This window comes from Falco naumanni, chromosome 4 (assembly GCF_017639655.2).
Source record: "Falco naumanni isolate bFalNau1 chromosome 4, bFalNau1.pat, whole genome shotgun sequence".
NCBI classification, from domain to species: domain Eukaryota; kingdom Metazoa; phylum Chordata; class Aves; order Falconiformes; family Falconidae; genus Falco; species Falco naumanni.
In genome coordinates, this window is record NC_054057.1 from 95,344,828 (window position 1) to 95,370,156 (window position 25,329).

The 25,329-nt window shown below is 41.0% G+C and overlaps 1 protein-coding gene across 1 annotated transcript in view; it reads right to left on the reverse strand.

Annotated features, from left to right (window-relative positions):
• TAFA1 (TAFA chemokine like family member 1) overlaps positions 1 to 23,920 on the reverse strand; it is a 231,635-nt gene extending 207,715 nt beyond the window's left edge. Inside the window, exons 1-2 of the mRNA XM_040593672.1 lie at positions 23,313 to 23,920; positions 21,103 to 21,223 (exon numbers count right to left, since the gene is read on the reverse strand). Coding sequence (XP_040449606.1) covers positions 21,103 to 21,220 — 118 coding nt within the window. The 5' untranslated portion in view covers positions 21,221 to 21,223; positions 23,313 to 23,920. The remainder of the gene's footprint in view (positions 1 to 21,102; positions 21,224 to 23,312) is intronic.
• Between the last annotated feature and the right edge of the window lie 1,409 nt (positions 23,921 to 25,329).

A 25,329-nucleotide genomic window follows, 5' to 3' on the forward strand; every position in this document is an offset into this window, starting at 1 on the left:
TTATGCAAAGAATGGTCAAAACCCATTAAAGTTGGTGTCAACATCGCAAGAGATTTAAAGTTGAAAATCTTTCCCTTTGGAAATTTCAAGTACACTGAAATATCTGAATAGTTTTATTATTTATTTTTTTTTATTTGAATTTTCTGTAAGTGTTTTGAGGTACACATTTTTCCTCAAATGGAAGACTAACAAGAAAAAACATAGTCACAAGCAAGTCTGAAGTGATTTAAAAAGATGTAGTTTCATTAGCAGGTGATTTACTACAGCAAGAAGAGTGTTAGATCCAGCACTAAAAGCAAACTAATTGAACTAAAAATACTTTAGGAAGAAGCAGTGTTATCAGGTGTTAGTAATCAAAAAAGAATAATACAGAGATATTCATGACCTCTACCCATAAAGAACCATCAAGAAAACTTTTCTCTCTTCAGAAAATTATTTCATGGAAGTCTCAGAAATTGTAATTAATATTAATTTAGCTGATTGTACACTTAGATAAGTTGTACATAAAATGGTTTCAGACTTTAGGGGAAGCAGACAGCTACACACGCCAATTACCAAATTTTTAAAAGACCTGGAGATAAGTAATTAATTAGAAGAACCCAGGCAATGAAGAGATTCCAGCTAAAGAAGTTGGTAGCTCTGCAGACAGGAGCCAAGCAACCTTTCAAAAGAAGATGTGGGGTGGCAGGAGAGGAGCAGACCCTCTCCTCTGTAGCACTCCACTTGCCAGCTCCGCGAGCAGCAGGGATCAGCTCGGTTTAACTGAATTAAGCACGGTGACTGTAGCTAATTGGGACTTCTTTTTGAGGAAATCTTTTTGTAATACAATAGCGCATCTTCTGTACGGCCAAAACTTTTGGAGGTGAAGGGCCACTTGGCAGTAATTTTGATGGGAGGGGGTTGCACAGAAACAAGGCGGGTTTTGCTCAAAGGCAGAGGCTGCCCAGCTCAGCCTTGTCAGGTCACTTTCCTGGACCGTGAGTAGCAAAGGAGAACTCCCAACCCCTGTAACTCAGGCCAGGATGTAACTGTGCATTTCCCATCCTCAATTTCACAGCAGCAGCAGCACCACCACCTAACCTAGAGGCCCTTCAACAAGAGATGGATCTTTATTTTGTTCCATTCTCCATCAAAACCTCTGAAAGACTTTTTCATCTTGCTTTGATGTAGGTATTTTTAATGAACTGTTTACCAGCCAGGTCTAATTGTGAGGAGTAACTACTGCAACTTGAAAAAATCACTCAGAACTGCTATACAGATGGGAAATGACTGCAAGCCAAAAGTTGCAAGGGTGAGCAAATGAAAAAGTTCTTTTGAAAAGGGCTCCTGATGTAGAGTGAATCTGTAATTCCTCCTTCGTTATAATGCATGTCCTTGCTCATGATGAAAATGTTTAGCAGTTACCGGTCAAAACCAGTTTTGCTTTCTATTCAAGTGGCCAAAGACCTGTCTGAGCCACAATTATGAACTGGTGTCATAATGACACAAAAATGTCATGTTACAGTTGTAACAAAAGCAAATTTAAGGGATTGCAGAGTTTTAATATTTCAATAAGGTTAAAGCAGGGGTGTTAAATTATTTAAGTTCTGGAATAAGATATAAGCACTAGAGCAATATTGCATCCATACTCATGTATCTTTTCATGTGTAGAGGTGATACCTATGTGATAAATTGCGGGAATGTGAGGTAAATTAATTTACTATGCACTTTGATCACAATACGCTCTCCTGGCCTACTAATCCGCTTCCCAGCAGACTTGCTCTAACATCCCAAATCACAGAACACTTTCACTGCTGCCATTAAGTACAATGCTTCATAGTCTCTACCTCTTTCTCTTAGTTTCCCTCAAAAAAAAAAAAAAAAAAAAAAAAAAAAAGTATAAATTAAGTTACAGAAAAACATACTGATGGAACCTTTACATCCTCCACTCCTCCATATTATATAACTGCATAAAAGACTTAGAGATAACATCTTCAGATACTGACAGCTGTGCAAGATGATGTGATGTCTGCACATTTCTGGTGGCCGAGGAAAAAAATTAATAAAGAACAAACGTATAGCTCTCCAACTACAATGATTTAATATTGCCAATAAAGAAATAATACAGATCTATATATGATTCCTGGAAAGCACTAATAGTTAAACCTAATCTACAAACGTGCTCACAATTTGACATTTTAAAGGCTATAGACTATTATGTGATAAAAATGCAAATTAATATAGTTATCACTTCCAGAAGTGTGATGGAACCAAAATGTTTGGCAAACTTACTGTAAAGAAAACCTGTTACTACCTCAAACCTTCACTCACTTCTAACTACCAGATCTTTATGCCCCATCTCCAAAGGCAGCTGCAGCACAGCGCAGGCAGGCAGCCATGGGAGCTGCCGGAGCAGGGAGGCACCAGTCCCTCCCCAGGGAGATCATAAGGGTCCCTCGCTGTTAGCCTTAGGGCATAACACAGGTGCCCTGGGCTGGAGGCTCCTGCAGGGGAGGATATTTACCCCTCCACCCACCAGGCTAGCAAATGGCTGTAAATCCAAATTATGATGTGTCACAAAGCTGAACAAACTATAAACTGGTGGGTATTATTTCCAGATGATCACCAAATAGATGGATTTTATGGATTTGAAACTTCTGAATCTTACCACACATACAGAAGAAGCATATAGCACCTGAAACCCTCGTGGAATAAATCCACATAAACATGGGGAATGAAGAGTGGGAAGTGAGTTGGCTTACAGTAAAGGTACAGACATGCACTGCCTTCCACCGATTCAGCATGGCTTTGCTAACAGCATGACTTGCACTTACCCGAGTATTCCATATGGACAGAAACAGTCACAGCAAACTTCACGACACTTTGGGCATTTCTGCACTTCAGTAAATATATATTTTTTAGGATTCATTACAGGAATCATAATTCAAAACATAATAAGAAAAATGTTTCTAGACAAGAAGAAAGGCAGGATAATTGATATTGTTCCCAGGTTTCATACATTTATTCTTTATGATTTTAAGTACTTTATTTAGAAAACACAAATCCTTGTAAGCACTGAAGTCTGCCTAACTGCAGCCACCAGAGCAGAGAAGGTAACAGTTAAAAAGAAAAAAAAAAAAAAAATTTTTAGAAGAGGGTATCTTTTTTATTTGGGGTGAGGGTAGGCAGACAACAAAAATAATGAAAAAGCAGGGCATTTGGTATTTCCAATCTGAAGTGATATTTCTGAAGGTTTTCACTGATTAGAATAAAAACAAACAAGAAAAGCAAATCACAAGCACGTGTAACCTAAAGAGACCAACAGAAACCCTGTGCCTGTGATGGCGCTTTCTCTTCCTCCAGGCTGGCTGGGGCTTTGCCCTGCGGTGGCAGGAGACATGTACAGTGACCATCCCACAGCTCGCCAGCACCACTTAAACCTGAGTGTGCTTCACCCTGAGGACAGGTGAAGCCAGGCTGGCCTGGGGGGTGTATGGGCAAGATACATGGAAAAGTTATGTGTGCTGAGCATCCTGCACTGCAGCAACACTGCTGCTGCCCTGACCAGGGCAGCTATTGGCACATCTTGCTCTGCAACTGCAAACAGGTGGCTGTACTGCTCTTAAGGGAGCTGCAGAAATTCTGTCTGTTGGGAAAAAATGAGTCCGAAGGCGGCAGCAACATTCATTTCCCCCGGACAATGCAATGTAGGGATTTTTTCTTACTGCCCCTCACAATGCTATTCCTGCTGCTACTTTGGCCTGTGACAAGCCACGGCCCTAGGGGAAGAATCTCACTCCAGACTGGCATTTGCACAATGAGGAAAGATGCTCTCAGCAATAGCAAAACTCAAAACATTTCAGTCTTCATCAAGACCCAGCAGAAACAGCACCAAATCCCAAACCCTTGCAACTGTTTGAATAACTGACTGCAAGACCTGGTCAACTGATGGGAAACATTTAGTACTTAGTTATCCGTGAAAGCAGCTAACACCTTGCTGCTTTGAACATGTCCACCCTGGACTATTTTGTGATGACAAGAAATAATGGAAGAGTGAAGGACAATGTTCTGTGAAGAAATTGAGTGCAGAATCCAGCTCTGTATACTAAAGCAGGTCTGCAGTACCAGGTGAGGTGACAGACAGTCTTGTACACAAATGTGCCTGCACCACTGAGAGCAAAAAGGTTAGATACATCAGGCTATAGGCATATCCACACATTCTCATTTTGGGAGATGATACATTGCCACCTTCCTCCATCCTCCTCAAGGAGTAATGAAGGGAAATACATAAAATGATAGCAGCTGTAAATAAGGCAGCTTTGCAGTAGAACAAAATTAAGCCTCCTTTTCTTATAGCATCTTTCCAAACCTTCCCATTACAGAGGAGGGACATGCTTCAGACAAGAGGGTGGTTCAAAATTGGGTGAATTATTTACTGAGAAATAGTTATATCACACGTGCCAGTATTCAGAGCAGAGCAAGATGGAAAAGCTTCATCCTTTTGCTGTTACAAGAAGTGGATTTTTGTTCTTTTGACATTTAGATGACAGTAAAAGAAACGAGAAAAGAGATAGCCAGACAGTGATATAATCCATCATAAAAAACCCTCAGGGGTCTATGTTAAAAATAAAAAATTAGCACTTTTGCCTCATGGCTTAGTGTCCTGAAAATGCTAAGCATCTTGTTTATGGGATGGCACTGTTATCTTCTGCAGATACAATTCACAGGATGTTTCTCTACATCACAAAGTACTTGCTCACTCAGAGTATCCAGTAGCTGCCTCCATAATTTATGGGTACCACCCTACGTAAATCATTGAAAAAATGACAGATCTCAGGGGCTGTTGTTTAATCTCAGTTTGTCATGATTCAAAAAGAATGATGTGAAAATACAAGGAAAGTCATCCATAATGGTAAAAAAAGATTCTTAGACATTCTTAGTTGTTTTCCAAGAAACATAAATAATCAGCTCTTTGTCAGCTATGAAATGAATCTACATTTTCTATTCCACATGAAGGGCCATCAAAACCAATTCTAAATGTTTCACACCCCATTCTATTTCTGCTGGCAGAAAGTTGGGGCTCTGCAAGGTTTGACAGCTACAGTCTGTCCACTGGGCTGGGTAACCATGCCAAAAGGCACCGCACAGAGCAGGGCTGGTGCTTCTGCAGGAGTCACAAGGCTTTGGAAAGACGTTTGTGCTCTGTGTGCTGCCAAAAAACGGTCCTTGCTGTGGTGGGCTGCCTTTGGCCACAAGCCACGTCCCCCCCCCGCCCCCCCCCCAGCTGATCTGTCACTGCTGCCGTGTCAGAGCTTTTCCCTGGGGAAACCAGTGATCCCAGAGCTGCTGGGCCTGGGGAGCGCTGGGCCCGGCTGGGAGCTGGCTGGCAGGGGTGGCAGCGGGTGTGGGGGCAGCTCTGGGCAGCCCCCGCCGCCAGCACCCCCCCTGCACACCCAGTACCTCTGATCTTCATGCTGCGTCACCAGCAGCTCTCTGGATGTTGAACCAGCAGCTCTCTGGCTGAATCAGACTGTCTCCCCAGGAAAGGGAAAATTCAGATGGATTCAACAGCCCAGTGAGAGACTGAGATTCAAATCCTTTCTCTGAAGCAGGTTCCAGGGAAACACCCAAACCACCGCACCACCAATCACATTGTTAAGATCTTGACCTCCTATTCCATTTCACCACGTTTTGGATCCTGCTAAAACTTGTATGTTCCTATCAGAAGACGTTTTTCCTGACAGGTTCATACATTTCATTAAAGGTTTCCTCTGGCACATAATCCCCAACTCATTCACTGTAATTACCCTTACTTAAAATCCAATACGGCCACTGACGAATCCCACCATCCTCTCAAGAGCGTGTCATGAAAAAGGCACGAGTAGATACAGTTTAAATAACTGCTGGAATAAATGATTAATGTTAAGAGTGTCCAGACAGAGCTTCGCTGCTGGTAGATAATCACATGTTCTCCAGAAGGGGAGAACGGCGGCACTTTGCAAAGCAGAGCTGAGTTTACATAAAAATGACAAAAGCAGATGCTATCACTTAGATAAAAACCCAACATTTCTAATACTAAGTCTCGGTTAATAAAAACTACCTAGAAGCATCTCTCAAAATGAAGTGGTATTCTGGTCTATGTTTTTTCAAGGACAGAAAAATAACTGCTGATGTATATTAAAAGAGAAGGAGTATTGGTCTCTGACATGGATAACTGTCACCTTGACAATTGAAATTGGCTCATTAAATTAGCAAAGATCTCGAGACGACTGAGAAGTCAGCAAAACACCTCAACAGCACTGCAGACACACAGTTTGTCAAAGCTTTGCCTTCCCTCCCTGTGGGCTGCTGCTGCTTTCTGAAAGGCTGACGAGAGGCCAGGGGCAGTGCTCTGCTGCGGCTGGGGCCAGGCGTTGACCACCTCCGAAACACGAGCAGAGAGAAGCCACAGTTCAAACCTCACCTTCAAAGGCAGCAGCAGAACGGCAGCAGATCTATGCCTGCTGCACCACAGTTAGCAAGCAGCGCTTCAGCTTTCTTCTTCTGGCAGAAAAGCAAAACATCCAAAGTATGCCCTTCCCAGAGGTTAAACTTCACAGCAGGGTATTCTTAAAATACACTTCTTTTGTTCATTAAAACCTCTTTTTTCACATGCATTTAATTCTCAATGACTAGCGTGTGCCACCACCCCCCGAGAGCCCCCCCAGCTCAGAGCAGAGCCATGCACTCAGGATTAGGATTAGGTTTAGCATCACCTCCCAAACCCTCATCTTTCGGTCAGGATAGGGGCTGCCTCAAAACCCACCCAACCTGCCATGGCACACTAGGTTGGCCACCGGGACCGTGAGCAGCCAACTGGCTTTTTTCACCCTTTCACAGTGAGAGAGAGAGAGGAAAGTCCTGATGTCCCATCTCTGCTCTCCTGATTACCTAATTTCTTCAAAATGGAAAACTCAGGAGGTATTGGAAGTTACTCTCCCTACCAGCATGACCTTAACACCACCGCTCTACTTTTGGGATAAGGGTCAACCCCTACACCAGAACATAGCTTCTGATTAGAGATAATTTGATTTAGATCTGTTTAAGGAAAGAATTAGTACCTTCTCTATTTTTTTATATACAATTATTTTTTTATTTTTAATATATAATTAATTTAATCTGGCCTTTTCCTTGCTTTTCTTTCGGTGTTCAGAAGTGCAAGTTGTTTCAGGTTTTGGGTTTGTTTGTTTATTCTTTCTTTTCCAGTTAGTAAGGAAAACAATCAAATTGCTCTAAACTAACTTTAAAATGTAAATGTTGCACCAAACCAACATGATATCTTACTTTGGCTGTCAAATAAAAACAATAATAATTGATTATTTACATTGTTGTAGTCACAGAACAAAAGAAACACTGCTTTGCAAAGCCTATAATGTTACACTGTATACCTTCAGACTATACAAATAAACAATTGTCACAACAGGAAAGAAAGTCTGCTACTATTCCTCAAGCACATAAAAGCTGATAACCACAAGAGGTTAAAATGAGCAATTTTTGCATTAATTGGTCGATGCAGATGGAATCAAGCCCTAGAGTTTGATTCTCCAGACCTAACAAGAGCCTCCAGATACCCTCTGCAAGCCAGGCAGTGGGCACCAGCTGAAGCTCTGTCACCTCTTCAGTGCACAAAAGGAAAAGGATCCTGTGGAAGTGGATCTCTGGCCAGGAATCCTCAGTCCAACCAGGTGTCCCCAGTATGAACTGGGACACAGGATTCGTGCTGTACATCTATGACAGCACACAGTCCTGCCAGAAAACATAACAATCTGGGTGGGTAGCTATATAACCTTTAAGATTTCTGCTGCCAGAACAGAGTAATTGAGAAGACCTTTCCCCAGCTTGGAGGTTTTCCAAGTTCCAAGAAGTAAGAAGCAAAACTTTGGCAGCTGGCTTGAACCTCAACCGTAGCATCCAAAAAAGAAGGGTCATTAGTGGGAAGGACATGCAGGACCCCAGGATCCTAGCTCTACAAAATCTCCCTACTCTACTTTTGAGCAATGTCTTGTTTGGTCCAGGCAAGGGTGATTTTCCCACCTAGGACTCCTAGAGCACAGTTCTCTGTTGGGACTGATCCCCTAGGTCTCTCCCCAGAGCAATCTGTGCCTTTAGCAGCAATCAAGTGATTAAGTTCTTTCCAGTTGTAGCAAATGGAGTAGTGTGAAATTTTTCCCTATATTACAAAAAAAAAAAAAAAAAAAAAAAAAAGACATAATTTATCTTACCACAGGTTTCTATGCTGCTGTAGCTGGCTGCAAGTATATTGAGATAACAGCATGCAGCTAACAAGATTTGCAAGTCAGACATGTTACAAAAAACGTGTTCTTTGAGTGATGCGGAATCAGTGTTATGCTGCCTGTGAAGGATTGGAAGCATTGCACAAAACTCTGGTGGGAAGCGTAGCCTCCAAGTGAGAAACATGCTTAAAGCAGAAGCCTTTTTATCCAAAGACAAGCCCAACCCTCTCGTCTCTTGAAGAAAGCAATTACATTAAAAGTGCAAAGTTCCACATTTGAAGCAAAGAAACTGCCTGCCTGTGTGCACGGAGCCTGTGCTTCAGCTGAGAGCACGGACACGGGAAAAATTCACTACAAGGGTACAACTTGTTTGTCAATAGAGTAACAGTAAGTGAACGTGAAGGCTCTTTACACCTCACAGCTGGGGCAGTCTGATAGATTATAGCTTAACCACCATGAAAGTTTAAGCCAGCGTGAAGCTGGCTTACAGCAAAGCACTTGATTTCATGAAAAGAGGGAGCTAAGAGCCTCCATGATCCATCACCCAGCTTACAGCAACACTCATACTTGCCATGCCAAGGATGGAGGTGCTAGGGACGGGATGCCTGCTCTGGGTACCAGTGACTGGTAGCCACCAGCCTCACTTAAAGAGGCTACATGAGGAACAGAATAGCAGAACCTCACTTATTTGCATCTCAGCTGCCCTAAATATGCTCATAAGGGAGATCTGTTTCCTCAGAGGATCTGTTCCACTGCTGGATGCTGCGTACAGACTGCACAGGGGATCGACTGACTGCCCTTGGGTGGGGCATAAAGAGAAAGAAGAGAACCAAAAAGAAAGGCAGGTGTTAGCTGGGTGTCCTGTAAAGCCACGCCCTCTATAGAGCAAATAATTGATGTTCTGAGATCTGTGTATGTTATCAGAATAAGGAATAATCCCTTCTAACAAAAGCATATTTCAATTTTGTTCATATCTTTGCTTGGTTCCTATGTGAAAGCTGGACATTAAAGTACCTCTTTAAAAGCAGACAGGACACAGATTACGCAAGACTTCTGAAACTCTAGGCACTAATTCATACAGTACGCATTATTATACAGAGGAAGTTGTTTTGATATAGGTACATTTAAAAGCAGGTTTGCATTTTAAACTCTCTATGAATTTTCCCTAACAGACTTTGATTCATAGATTCTGTCAGGACTAAGGGATAATCTCTTCTCACCTGTTAAAGAGCACAGCCCCTCAGACGTAGGGAGCAGCATACTAAAGACAATCCTCATCAGAAGGACTGCATTGTAAGTGTGATACTGCTTTGCAGTTTGTTTCCATCTCTAGACACTATAGATTACACATTTTCCTTTGATAGGATAGAAAAAAAGGAACAGAAGTAAATAATTTAATTTCATAAGAACAGGGTTTAGAGGGGACTTGTGTATCCTGAACCTCGGAGGAGCATGACTGGTACAAAAAAACCCAAACCACTTCACACCACACTATGCATAGAGGGTACATCATCACGAAACACCGCAGCAGCAGGCAGCCCAAAGCCATTCAAATACAATGTAAAAAGTCAAGGAACTACTTCACTAGGGGAAACCATTAAATGATTCACACTCCAAGCAGCAATCCCTTTCCCTTTAATTTACATTTATTTTTATCACCAGCGTTTCTTCATTTTCAGAACTTGTTCTGCTCAGTCAGGAGTTTGCTTTGCAGAGCCTACATCACCCACTCTGACCAGCACACTTACATCTGTGGTAACGTCACGACCTCCACAAGGTGTCTTGACTCCACTACAGCACCAAAAGAGGGAGAAGCTTCGGGCATATAAAGGATGAAGGTCTATAGTTCCAGTAAAAGTACACAAAAAGGAAAGCAAAGGCAGAGGAGGGGGGAACAATAAAAAAAAAATAACACTTAACCACTATGATGATATATTGCCTTGTGCAGAGTCTGCTGCAGAGACAGGCACCAAGTACCTGTGACATTTTTCCCATTGGAACATTCTGACCAACAGAAATAATTTTTTTCCTATGGAAGAAAGGTTATCATTTATGTTTTCCCCACTTTTTGTTAGAAAACACTTAAAATATGATGTCAATATCAAAGTGGAAAATGTATTTCAGCATTTCAAATCCTTTGATCAGATAGCTCCATTTTGATTCTTTCCAGATAGCAATGTTTGAAGATATTTATTTCATTAAAAATTTGGTGTGTTCTAATTAGGACAAAATCATGACATTTTGTTGCTCAAACACCACGTCAAGGTACACTGACTGTAAGAGGGGGAGGGTCAGAGAGCTGTTTCTAAACATCAGAGCCATAAGAGCTTACACAAAGAAAGATTTAAAAGAAAATAAAGGAAACTAATTTAAAGGAAGGAAGACAAATTTAGAAATAGACTAAACAGTGTGTTGGTTTTTTTTTTTTCCTGTGTGTTTTTTTTTTTGGGGGGTGGGGGGGAGGGGAGCAGGGGGGAAAGATTGAAACAAGGTAAAAACCTACAGAAAACAGCAGGTAACCTGGGTACATTGCGGGAGTTCCACTAAATTAAAGGTTGTGTCCGGCACTCTCCTAAGGGGGGATCGGGGGGATGGAAACACAACATGCAAACGTGCACAGGGTGCTTGTTGCCCACAGCCTGCTCCCAGTCAAGGCATCTCAAATTCCCTTTCACAACTGTGCCATGGCTCTTCCTCACAACATCCTTCAAGCGGGGAACTTGGCAGAGCTCAACTTACATGTTAGGACTCAAAAAAAAAAAAAAAGTCCAACCAGGCTCATAAAAAGAATGGAGTAGTAATCACAAGCATGAGATAAATATCTAATAACTGCTGTCATTGTTCAATTCACCATCTTATCAACAGTAGGAAATCAGCATCAAACAATTACCCAGTTCTGTCCTCGGGGGAAAGGGAAATATAAATCATTTCTAACCAAGGCATTGAGGAAGATACTTAAGTGAATCATGTTGAGGTGGATGGAATGTATCCTGCCTGGCAGCTCTTCTGACTCCCAGTGTGCTGAGACAAACTGGGGTATAGATGCTGGAGCATCACTAATGGTCGTCTCTACTTTTGCCTAGCTACGAGTCCCACCCCACCGCTCCGCTGTGGATACAGATGGGTTTTAAAGGACAGAGGGAAGGTCCCAATATTGTGTAGCCCTGGGAAACCCAGAAGTTCCCATGGGCAATTCTCCACTGTGCAGGGTTCACTGTGCATTAACCAAATGTCCTAAAGTTTTAGTAAGACAAAACATGGCAAGGGAGGGGACAGAAGAGTGTCATCTTGCTCTTTGGCGTAGAATAATCTCATTTAGGGACTGCTATTGCTAGTGTTTTGGCCTTGTTAATTTTCTCTTCCAAAGTCAGCATTCACTCGCCAGCTTTTGTCTATAGCTGTTATCAAGGCATTTGCATGCACTAATCCATGACAAATGGTTTCATTTGATGCACATCTGATTTCCTTGCTTGCCAGCTAGAAGGAGATAATAGAAATACCAAGAGAAACTAAATTAGAACTAAAGGAGTCATCTATTTGTCGGAGAAACTCAAAACAAGGTTAAGATAAACACCACCCAGGCAGCTGACTAGATGGAAAAAGTGCTGAGGTTTCAGCCATGAAAAGACAGTTTCTAATTACCTAGGAGAAAAAAAAAAAAAAAAAAAAAAAGCAGCTGAATTTTAAAGCCTCAGAAAAATATGGTATTACTGCAGAAATAAGAACATTACAGGTGTGGGAGCTGGCTTAGACACAATCATTCTCTGTCACATCCTGCCCTGGCACACTGAAACCAATCACAAACTCAAACCCCTCTGTTATCTTCAACGCATCCTTCGAGTTTTAAACACACAACAGTGACTTCTGGCTGACTGACCTCCCAAATTTGAAAGCACTCCATGCCAGTAACTAAGAAGAGGAACTTAATGAGTTAATGATTGTCACAGCAAACAGGGTTAATGTAGCCCTGATAACTTACGATTTAAGCAAGATTCTTAGATAAGGAAATATCTTTTAATAAAAGAGAAGACATTCTGGGAGGAAAGACAACTTCTGGAAACACTAGACCTCCTTTATCCTTTATTTCCAGTGCTGCTGCGAACCAAAACAAGAGCTGGTACCAGCCAGAAGAACACACAAGACCTTCCGTATGTTTACATTGGTATCGAACGTGATGTTTGAGGTCTTTATTTCTTTCAGGAAAAAGGCAGCCACTGGCATAACTGAATATATGCTTCCAGACAGGATTTATTCATTTATCAGGACGATGACCTGTTTTGGGTAGCTACTGAGATAACAAACCTTATGTAGATACTTCCCCGCCCCCCCCCCCCCCCCCCCCCCAAGGAAGGAATATCAAGGCAGAAACAAGAAAGGCATGAAGATATCAAACTATTTTCAAATTACAGTTTCAACTTAGGAAACAGACTCCTCGGGGGATGGGGGGGGGGGCGGGGGGAAGCTCAACACAAAACCCAAACCAAAACCAAACATGAAGTCCTCTGAATTCTCCACTTAGTTCTGATGTTAGCACATTTTAAAATGTGAAACTGGGCTCATGTACAAAAGCTTCTGAATTGTAAAATTAGTGGGTTTTGAAATGCGTGACAGAAAAATATAGTAGCTACTGGGTCATAGAAATACAATATATGTTGTATTAATACAATTACAACTACAAAAATATTTTCTATAATATTTTAGTGTATTTTACCTCATCTTCCATATCCAAAGTGCCTTTAGCCAAATCTGAAATGAAATTGTTTTTCTCTAAAATGTATATTTCAGGACACATTGTTCTGCAGACACCTGACTGTTAGTTTTAATGTTATTTGATCTCATTCCTGTTTGGTTTCAGGTTTTATTTAAATTCAGGATGATTCAGAATGGGAACATTTACTTCTTACAGGTTTGTGTAGACAAACATATATAATACAGATACTTTTCAACTCTTGAATATGTTCAAAGTCACAACTATGTTATTGATGATTCCTGGGCAGCACGTAGGGAAAAAGGTGATAAACAATAGGTTCCCTTCATTTATTCATACTCTTTTAAAAAATAAACATATAAATCAATGAAACAGATTTTCCAAATAAACTATCCTTGCTTGCTCCCCACCACTTAATTAAACACAATTAACTCTAGTTTGTTTTGGCAACCAATTAATGTCATGATCAAATATAAATAGACTCTGCAAGAAAAGATTATAATTAATAAATCCTTAACAATACATCAAAATTACACTGAAGCTTTGCTTGCCAGAAATATTTAGCAGCATTTTTGAGAAGCATTAATGAGGACAGTAAAAAAAACCCCAAAACCAAAAACATTTTATCAGAGTGTGTGCAGTTAAGACTGAGGCTCTTGCCTGCACTCAAGCTGATCTATAGACCCTCATGGCTGCTGACATTATTTACAACATAGGAAATCATAATTCCGAGTTTCCCACTTCCCAATAAACTGACATGTACGTTCATAGGAGTTTTCCATTCAAGTTCTCCATCAATTAACTTGCACAGTTAGCAGCAGAAGTGATTTTTGCACATTGTATTTGGTAGATTCACAATGGAGGTTCTCAATTCAGATCTACCATCTGCAGAAAAAATAATTAATCCAATAGAGTTTTATATAATGCATGAGGATGCATGAAATGCATATTTTGATCTGAACCAGCAGCTCTTCTAATAATCACAAGGATCACCATTTAAGCTGCTTTTTAGTTACCTATTCATTTAGTGAGATGTAAGTATACAAATAAAACTTCACAGCTCATAGAAGAAATATTTATGCACCATTTTAAAAAGCACTCAGCCCATATGACTGTTGGTGGGAGCTGCTAGCTTAGAGCAGGCTGTTCCCAGATTACCTGTAGCTCAAAGACAAGGCACCACAGCGAGAGCTCCATGGCAGAAGGAAATTCAGCCATCACAGGTAGCAGACTTCCCACGTATCGCACTTTGCTTGGCGATTCCCAAGGAATCACTTTCACATCTCCTAAAAACTAGTAAGATCCTCCATTCCTGCAGGCAATTCAGCTCCCAAGAAAAGGTGTTCTCTCAAAGTAAAACAAGGATTACAATGGGATACTATGACACAATTATTGTCATACAGTAACAGTGATCTTACACCTGCTGTCACTGAAGTGACCTTTCAAGAATGGCTGAAATGGTTTCTTCACCCACTGCGAAGGAAAAGGGGAAAACTGTTGTTCTGAAAGGAATACAGAAGGCAAGAGAGAGATGTCAGATAACAATCTTCTAAATAGAGCATAGAAGTATGAGTCACAGATACATACACTGGGCTTTGTAACTTCATTCAGCTTAATTTACAGCCCCAGTTCCCCATTGTGCATCAATGGCCAAGTCTCATAAATTTAGAGTCCAACTGTGCTACAGTCCTCGTGGTCCCTGCCTAGAGCACAATGAAAAGAAATCTCCAGCACCACTCCCATGCAAAAGAAAAAAGTTTATAGCTGGAGATAACTGTTCTGTACAAAGCATCTGAAAACAGCAAAAACACTGAATCCCATCAGGAAAATAAATCTTGCTCACAGCAAAGGTTGATTTCACAGAAGAGTGGAAAAGAAAACATTCAAAAGGAAATACAAAGATTGTAAGTGGGATAGGATAAAACAATGTGAAACGTAATGGGAGAAAACACTTCTATCTTATGAGGAAATGCACTTGGATATTGCCTTTTAAAATATAAATGAGCCTTGGACTAAAGTAGGCTAATCATTAAAGGCAGGTTTCTTGATGTTATCAGCAGAAATACTTCAGCGCAGAGCAATGTAGTTTGCCTTTGGGGTTTATATTTGTAGGTGCCAAATTTTCCTTGGAACTCCACCACGGCTGTATCAATTCCCAGTCTTTAATACCGTGACAGCAAGCTACAAATAGCAAGTGCGCTGAAACGTCCCGCCATGGCCACCAAAGCCCCAAGGCTGCACTGGAGATGGGGGCTCAGCACACTGGTATGGGAGGAGGAGATGCCTGCCGGGGTCATCACAGCAAGAGGTGCTTTCTGGTCCCCGTCTTCCCAGAGCAGCTTCTGCCACGCAAAGGAGGATGTGCTTTGTGCCTGCCGGCGTGGCTGCCTGCAGAGAGGCCCGAGGGAGAGCTGAAGTGGCATGGGACAGGGACAGGAGCACGGCCAGGAGGAAGGATGGAGCAAGGGGAACCAAAACTGAACCAGAGCACAGGCACTGCCTGTGCAAATCACATGCAGGAATCACATCCTTGGTCTCGAAACACCACCGTTAGCACCTTGCCATCACTCTTTTGCACAAGGCATGCTGTGAGGGTGATTGCAGGGAACGCAGCCACGCTTGCAGTGGCTCCCGTGGAGCCACGCTGGGCACAGCAGTCTGCTCAGTGCCCCACCGCACACCTTGGCCATGCTGTTCTTCACAGTCCATCGAGCTGCAACACCTGCTCCCCTCTCAGGTTGTTTAGTCTCCCTGGATCAGAACTAACAAGGTGTCGCGTTCAGCGGCATGACTGGTGACAGCTTTCCTCCACCTGCAACTGAGCTGCCAGCCTCCCAGCTACACACCCTTCTCTGGTGAAGGGAGAGGTGTCCTCTCGCCTTTGAGCCTCCACCGAGCACTGGTCGCTCCTTAGCAATGCCTGCCTACCTACCCTTTCCCCCTTTACCTGAGGGGGAGGAGCACACTGAATCAACAGCTTACAGACACCAGGAAAAAAAGGAAAAAAAAAAAAAAAGAAAAAACCCCACAACCATAGCTAACTCTAGCTGCAAACACACCCTACAGTTATATTGTTTCTTCTTTGGATATTTGATTTTTACAAAAAAAATAAAATCACAGGGTGCAATACTTCCAATAAAGTCTGCTGCTGCAAACAAGTGCAACACACAAGCACAGTAGGCAATTCATTGCTATCACGCTGCTAGTAATCCTACCTCACCCTTAAGTGTTGATTTCATTACATCAGTTCTCTGCCTACACAAAATACAAAGTTTTGTCCGCATACATCCAAATATATTTTATGTGCGACCAGGAACACAGTAGGTACCTCCAATCTGGATTTCTTTACTTAGCAGTTGGTGGTAGTTTCACATTTTCCAGAACAGACTGTGAAGGCCAGAGGTATATAACAGAAAGGTGTCACGAGAAAGATATTTCCAGTGAGTGACTGGAATAGCTTGTTGTGAGCAGGTTTTCCAATTGTGAACAAACCAGGATACATATGGTGTTTCCTGTGCATTTACTGGCGTAAGTGATGTCTGAATCAGGCCTTCGAGCTTATAAGTTTGTTCATTTTAATTAACACAGCAAGAAACACCAGTCGTCAGCTTTCATGCCTGTGACATGATCTGCTGGATACTGGCTAAGCTGTTGCATGGCAATTTGGATATTGTATACTGAAGGCAACAGTTTGCATTCACACTGTATGATTAATGGAATACAGTTCTTGCTAATCATAGAAACTGTATATATTCAGCTACCTAGTCCCACACTTGCTTTTGTCAATACCAAGAGCCAAAATCCCGTTGAATTAATCTTCCAATTTTCAATCGTTCTGCAAAATAAAGACACATTTTATTTACGGTTTCCTGAGGAATTAGAACCAGACCATCATTCTTCCCAGTTTGTTTTGAGCTGAATAGCCACATACATGTGACATATGAAAACGGCAGGCCTTTTGAAATGTGAAAATATGCAGTTTCCCCCAAGGCTATAAAAATCAGTGGGAAGGCCAAGATCAGAACCGAGACATTTTTTGCTCACAGCCACAGACCCAAGGTTCTGCAAAATGCGGTCTACTGAGAAACACGCTCAGAGCATCTGTAGGTCGATGTTACTGGTTAGTTAGTGCAGAATTGCTTTGAGACTGATTTTCTTCCTTATAATATGAGGTACAGAGAAACATTTGAGACTATTTTTAATGGGCACCATCATTAACTACTGTCACAATAAAAGGTACTTCATGTTTAGTAGGCATCCAATTCCAGCCTTGATTCATTCCATGATTTCTTCCTCTGAATAGACCTATTTTTAATTAACATATTTGCAAATGTCAGCATTGCTACAGTAGGTGCATGTTTTTGCTTGTGTCTGCCTCACATCTTTACACTGTCGGCAAGACTAACCTAGCATACTTAATGTGTACCTAATTATTTTGCACAGACTTACAGGTGAATCCAATGTACTTTCCCATATTTTAAGCAATGCTTGGCCAGAGCTATCTGCTGTCATCCAATACTAGCTGGTGGTCCTCAGCAGGAGGAAAACAACCCTTGTTATGGAAGAAAGCCAGAAAAATTGCTAAGAATTGCATGATTGAAAGGGTGGTGGTTATTTTTTTAAACTTAAATCCTTTACTTTGTTAATATGTTGTTGTCTTGCCAAATGCCAGCATCTACTTCCTACCTCTAGGCAGGGTCAATCCTGTCAATCAGATGATCAATGGACTATCACAGGCACTCAGCTAACTCTGAAAATCACAACCTGTCCACTCTAATCCTCAGGCCAATTCAACAGCTCTACAACTGTGTATCTTAGAGCCTAAAACAGCCAATGTGGAATTCTTCTCATTACCACCGTTTCTTATTAAATCACACAGAAGTGACATGCTTGAAAAAGATGGAGATTTGTTTCCACATAAAGTTATTTCCTGTGAATGCTTTCACACATCCTTTGCCTAACATAATTTTCATGAAAATGAAATATAGTCATAAAAAAACCTGCAGAAAGCCATGTGTAATTCCCAAGGGGAATTATACTGCAATAGCATTCAGCTAGCTTACTCCAAAGGTCTCCTCCAATCCCAGCAAAGAAGCCCGAAAATCTACCCTGCCCACCTTACCTACCGGAGTCAAAAGAAGCAGCCACCAATACTTGAGGTTACTTAACAGCAGCATTCAAACTTTTCATTGTGTTAATGAGATAAGAAAGAATTAATAAGGAGATACAAATAATAAGTACAGCATACCCAACTTAAATTCAAGCAATATTTACTACGCCCTTACTATTTGTGCCTGCCTGCCAACCTTTCACAGAAAATAGAGCTACAAATACTACCATGTAAAGCAGTTTATCACACTTGTTTTCAGGTTTGTACCTTCTGCTAAATCATCTCACTGAATAAAGTAGTACTGAATTATAGAACTGAAAGTTTATATTACACTAACAGGAAGCTTGAGACTTGTGTGATTGCACAGTGTGTGGAAATCTATGTCAACCCGTTCAGATACTTGCTTAAGAAAGTTTCAGAAAAAAAAAATATAACAAGCTCAGAAATCTCTGAAGATAAGCCAACCTTTTCATGTATTGCCCTTTATTTCCAGGGTTTCAAAACCAGATTAACTGCAGTAGTACAGACAGGTGTATTCACTGTGCTAATGCCCTGAGTTCAGTTCAAGTTTATTACACCAAATACACTCCACGAGGATTTTATCTTTTACCTGCAGCTCCCTGTGCTCAGTAAGGCTCTTCTATTCATCAAGTATGAGAAGCACAAAACAGGGGTGGAACCTGCCTTTTTAATTATCTTGTACCAAAGTAGCCCCATGATGGAGCTGAACAGCTCCAATTCTCTTATTTTAGAGCATCTCATTATCTGTGGAAGATCATGAACTGAAAGAAAAGGTATGCTGAGCATGCTATTGATTACAGCTATATTTGCTATGATTCAATAAGTTGAAATTTCATATACCAAATATTAAATTACTGAAATTATGCACTGGCTCATCTGCATGCATTTTTTATTCACTTTTATTTGGCTGAACATTTTAATCTTACTTACACAGTGACTAACTAAAAGTAAATGACGCATTCCTAATATTATAAATATGAAAAATAGGGTGTGCTCAGGGACTGCAGTTGAATACATTAAAATCACTCAGTTTTCTAGTTAACATATTTCCATCCTTTTTATGTACAACCTTTCACATTCAGTTGACAGACTAGAAATTCATGGCCTTATAAAAAGCACTGTCTTTATTTTCTGTTGTGACAGCAGAAATTGTCCAAAATCTCTAACAGTCTCCCTAAAGGACACTCCCTAGCTGGTAGTTCCCAGGTGCAGCACAATCTGAATCCGAGGTGAACATCATGTCAGATTCCACTCATCTGTCAATGTAGTGGATTATTTCTTGAGAGACTGAAATTGGCTGCCTGGAATCAGAACACCATCAATCTTATTCATGTAGGGTGTGGAGAAGCTGCCTGAGAAAGGCTCACAGGAGGGAAAGCTTGGCTGTTTCTAAGTAGGTGATGAGGCAGCTGTAAAACCTTCACTCTATCTGTATCACATCTCCAAGTGAAAGATTTTGTCATTTTTCACATTTCCCCAATACTTGGTATGCATTCAGTGTCTTGCTGTTCTTGTTTCATAAAAAAGACAATTTTTCAAGCTTAGGCAAATGTTGCAGAGCTCTGAATCTGCCCAGCACTCATTTTTTCTCATAATGTCGCTTGTTTCAAGTGATTTTGTAAAATGAGATTACATTTTCCTCTTACCTATCTGTTTAGCTGGGCTGTTTTTTCCTATTTCTTTCACTGGGGGACAGACTCAAACAACCTGCAGTGTTACTTGCAATTGCATTGTAATAAATATTTTGTTCATTTCTCTGCAAGTCCCAAATAAGAACCTCCCCACTCAACTTCAAATACTCTCAAACTTTTGGTGCCAGCTAGTGAAGATAACACCTTTAGTTAATCTGATGCTCTAACATAGTTACTGAGAGCTGGTCTATCAAAGGCTCAGGTCTATTTCTCTATGCTATGCATATTTTATTACAAGAAAGCAAGGCAGTGTCAATACCTGACTTTTGGTCAATGAAAGTAGTTGGGAAAACTTTGAGTCGTTAAGTTGGCTAAAGACCCGCAGTTCAAGAACATCTGTCTTTGAAGACATGCCATTAGATAAAAGAACTATTGAATTATTAGTTGCCACATCATTAAATGATTCATCACTGCGAGTTAACATTTTCCATCTTTCATTTCTAAGGCTCTTAAAAACCTCTCCTAACTTTCTTCGCATCCAGATTTGTTAAGCAACATTCTTGACCCATCTAATTTTAACCAGATGATAATACTGCACTAGAATGCCAACTTTGTAATTGTTAACGTGGTGCACAATCTTCAGAGAGCAATTAACAAAAGTTACATGATCCATTTCCATTAATAAAAACACAATAAAACTACTAATGTGCAGTCTCTGTAGATCACAACAGTCAAAGTGAGCTGCATTTTCCACTGCTAACCTGTGGGATTTATTCTGACTTGACAGGCACTTCATTCCATTGAAAGACAGTCCCAAATTTTCCTCTGGGCTGCACTTTCACAAAAGCATCAATTTTCAGAAGTAAGCTTGAGAACTTGATAATAACTGTGTCTCTCATTTATGCTAAGGCAAATACCCAACCTCCAGTAAACACTAGTGACTGAGTGAGATTTGGTGCCAGTGGGACCTGTGTCCAGTATGGATCAGGTAACTGCAAAGTTATCCAAACCTGTGTTGTCACAACGCCTTTGAGTTATACACCCATTCCAGAACTGCATGAAATTTGGAGAAGGGAAGATGGAAATAAGGACAGAAAGAGAGAGAAACTAAACAATTGTCCAAAATGGGATTCCTGTGTTGGGAAGTTGTTCGAAGATGACATTAAAGGATGAATAATCCAACATCAGATTGGTAAAGCACAACACACATTAGACCAATAAAAAAAAAAAAAAGATGCTGTGCAATGTAAAGGTAAGCAACTCATAAAAGTTAAATGAGAAAAAGGATTGTATGATTATTCAATCATTTATCAAGACAGACATGAGCACGGGCAGAGAGCCTGCAATCTTACGGCATCCCACAGCTGATCTCAGTCCTACCTGGTCTGTGCAGGTGATGCTGCTGGAAAGTGTGATGGAGGGACCCCTGACAGAGCAGCATTGCACAGGCACTTATCCACAAATACAGGACCCAGGACATTGCAGAGACCACTGCCATTCTCTAAACAAAATATTAGATAGACATTATTATCCATTGCCTTACAGCACACAGAATAGTCAGCTTCCATTACAACAGTATTTTTAATATTTCCCCCACCACCACCTCTTTTACTCCTGTTCCTAAATGTCTTTTACCTCTTGGTTATTTTTCCCCCCTGGAGGATGCAATTGTCTTACAACAAAGGTCATGTCCAAAAAGGACAGCTGATGTAACAAGATGTCAACACTTTAATAATTCAGTGGTAAAAATGAAACTGTAATGATCTGAGGACTAGAAAAAACAATGTAAATAGAAGGGTGGAAAATATTCCCGCACTGGTCCATAGCTGAATTTACAGAGGAGTTGAAAAATAAAAAAAATAATCAAACAGCCAGCTGAAAAAACATGATGCCCAGACAATATCAAAACTACTTTAAACACATCACAGATAGGCATGCAACATCCTTGGGTATCTGAGATGCATTTCGAAAATACTCCAACCCCAAGACTGGAAGGCTAATACTGACCCAGAAGGTAACACTTCATTGTTTTTTACTTTTGCGAGCATTAATTTTTAATCATGATGCTGCCTGCTAAACAAAGTAATTGTTTCTCAGAATTATGTTCTAATCCCCAGATGAAATGAGCTTCCTTTTGTTCGACCTGTGCATATAAAGGGACTGGGGTATGGCCAGACTGAATTTCAGACATATTCTATAGAAGATTTGATCTTTTCACAGACTAGATAGCGTCAGAATTTTAAAAAAGATTTCTATTACAAAGAGAAAGAGCAATCTCTTTGTCTCCCAGTGCTGGCATAATTGGCCATCCAATACAAACAAATGTGGGTTTTCGTACTTGTATTCATTACTGTACTAACTGGCTAAATCTCCCTCTGACTTTTTAACTTCCAGCAGCTCTTTCTCAGTGCCTGCAAGGATCGGGAGGTTTGCAAGGCTCAGCTACGCTACACATCGTCCAGTTCCCTTAACAACACCTTCTGCTGCATTTCATATTGCCAAATTAATCAAACTTCAGGCACTCTTATCCAGCCAATGACGTGATGCTGTCTTCTATCTAATAATCCAATCAGCTCAACAGAGCAAGAAAGACTTAGAAAGATTAAATCTCTCTCATAGAAAAATCATGTATTTACAAAAAAATTTCAAAAAAAAATATCAAGAGTCGTATGTAATCTATTGGGGGATTTCTGCAGTAGAAAAATTAACAATATTACAATAGTGAAATACAGTGGTAATAAAATATACACATATATTTTATTTTTTTTTTTGCCCCAATATTAAAGTAGCACACAGTCTTTGGGAAGCTTTTTAAGTCTGGTTGAGAGGAACCACGTAAACTGACAAATATAATTAATAGAAAACACCAAAACATTATTTTGATAAGAGCATGAGGCTCTTCCTTTCTCTGCGCTGTTTGATGCACAGCTTAGCATGTAATTAATTTCATTTCCAACTGTTTACTTTGCAGTATACAGTGTACTTTTTCTCCCCTCTTTTTAGACCTCTATCTTGCAAAAGGGGTTCAATCCCTTCAGATCAGGGAGCTCCCAGTAGGTTTTGCATGTCTCTGGGAATTAATGCCTTCGCGTCATATTTGGTGTTCCATGCTTTTTATACAAAATGGTAAGAGAGAAAGGTGACTCTCACATAGGGATATTTCAGGTATTCAGGTTATTTAAACTGAACTTTAAAAATCCTAGCCAAACAGTGAAGCAAAGCCAAACTTCTATTGCTAAATGCTTCTGTGCCTTTCCTCCGGCACCGTATCCTTTGCCACATGGAGAGCAGACTTACTTAACCCACTCAGTCTTTATTATTAGCTTCCTGCCTTTTTTTTCTTCCTTTTATTAAAAAAAAGAACAAAAACAACCTCTCGAACTACACTATTTCAAACTACCTTTGCTCAAAGCCCAGCATTTCTTACAAACATTTCTTCATGCACTTGTCAGCAAACTGCTTTCACATACACACTTTTACACACAGATCATCTTATCATTAGTAAAGAAACACAGCAGCGAGTATTCCTCTACTTATCTGATGATCTGATCTGCTTTCTGAATCTTAAATCCTAAAGAAGAGCTCCTTACCTGAGTAATCCAACCAAGAGCAGAGCACTCTATTAGTGTTCATTGGAGAGATCTAACACTTTTTTAAATCCATTGTGTCACAATAAGGGATTTTTAATAGCTTCCCAGTAATCTTCTTTATCAGGATTAAAAGAAGAAAAAAAAATCTTTTTCGTTACAAATCCTGTTTCCAGAGTAAAGAAGACATCTGAGCTCTAAGACTCTGCCGTCAGAAAAGTGGCCAAGGTTTGAGGGGTGGAAACCTTCTCATTTTCACCTTTAAATCATCTCCTAGCATCACCTTCCGCTTGATGAGACCTTTGAAGTGATCTTGAGATAATTTGCAGCTTCCAGGATACTTAAGGACGAGAAGCAGTTTACATTTAATGACAGAGCAGCCTCACTCCAGTGCGGGCAGTGCAGAGTAAGGCAGTTGTATGTACACTGCTATACGATGCTGTAAGTACCGTTGCCTATTTCAATACATCCCTGCTTGGGAAAGTATCACATGCCTTAAAGCGACACAGCCCTCGGTTGCAAGCCTCAGCCAGGCACTCGCTGCTCGCCGGGGCTTAGCAACTGGAGCTGCATTTAAATACCAGCACTCAGACTTTGCACAGAGCAGAAGAGCAGCTGGTTTTGTCTGCGAGGAGCAGGTATGAATGGGCAGAGGAGGGTGGAAAAGCAAAGCCGTTGGAGAGGCGAAGGACTAAATACCCAATGAGCAATCTGGGAGACGCGTTAATTCTGCCGGCGAAGGCTTTATTCCCCAGGCGTTGCTCTGGCACTTATTCACAAGAGGCAAGTGAGACTTAAGGAAGTCTCTCCCATTTCAGGGGAGAGCGGCACATGCTTGTGAACAGGGAGGGGTGGTGCAGGGAAAAGTGTAATAAAACCCAGGGGAGGGCAGGAGACTCCTACACGCTCCCATGGTCTTTCCAACACCTTGCCACAACTCCGAGTGAAATCTTTCACTCCAACTCCATTTCCAATGCATCTCAGCAGACAATGGGGAAAGAGCTCTGATTTACTCCTCCTAAATGTTAAAGCTAAAATATGCCAGATTATTTATTACAGTTATCTGTTTATTGTCTACATCTTAAGTGGCCATTTACAGGAATGGAGTGGTTTCTTCTCCCTCTTGTGCAATATGTAATTGTTTTTTAAAGAGCTATTGTATGGACTTAATACATACCATTCATTTAGCATTACAGCTCTCACGCCTGCCTACAAAATAAAGAAGGCTTGGAGACAAAACAGAAACTTCCATTTTAAGAGCCCAGGGTGCACACTATAACAGAACATTGGATTTTTCTTTTTTTTCCTTTATAACTTGTGGTAAAAGAGTGTACTACCTTTGCTACTTACCATCTCCAGACATCAAACAACAGTAAATAACAACAGTAGTAAGTAACCTTACACTCAAGTACCTCCTCCTCAGCGCCCAAGGACACCATCTCAGCAGATACATGATGACTTTAACTTGACAGACCACACACTCCTTTGGAGCTGCAGTATTTTACTGGGTAATATGTATAGGAGATTGGACCCATAGACTGACAGGAGCATTATGCTGTTCTCTGTCACAGTGCTCAGAGCAGCCCTTTACCATAGCCTTCAAACAATAAAGCAATCGGGGGGGCAGGTGGGAGGGCATGCATGACAGTGACACAGGAGACCATTGGCAAGAGGACCCTCCCTGCACCACAGCACAGCTCCCATCAGGTCCCCGAGTAGTGCTGGGAAGGAGAGGGTGTTTTAGGACAAGTCTTGTGATGACCAGAGATGCTTTCACGAGGTCAAGATTTTTTTGGGGTGCTTTGTATAAAGACACATGGCATGAGTATGGTTGCAGAATATAATGTTCTCTTTAATAAAGGTTTTATTTTCCCCAAGAATTTCTTAAACGCTGGAAGAAGGTCAAGAACTAGGGCAGTTGTTGCTACTTTCTGGCCTTAGAAGGGTCTGCAAGTGTCAAAGAAAGCTGATGAGAGGCAGCCAAGGCACACCAAGTACCAGAAAGAACTGATGAGCAAGG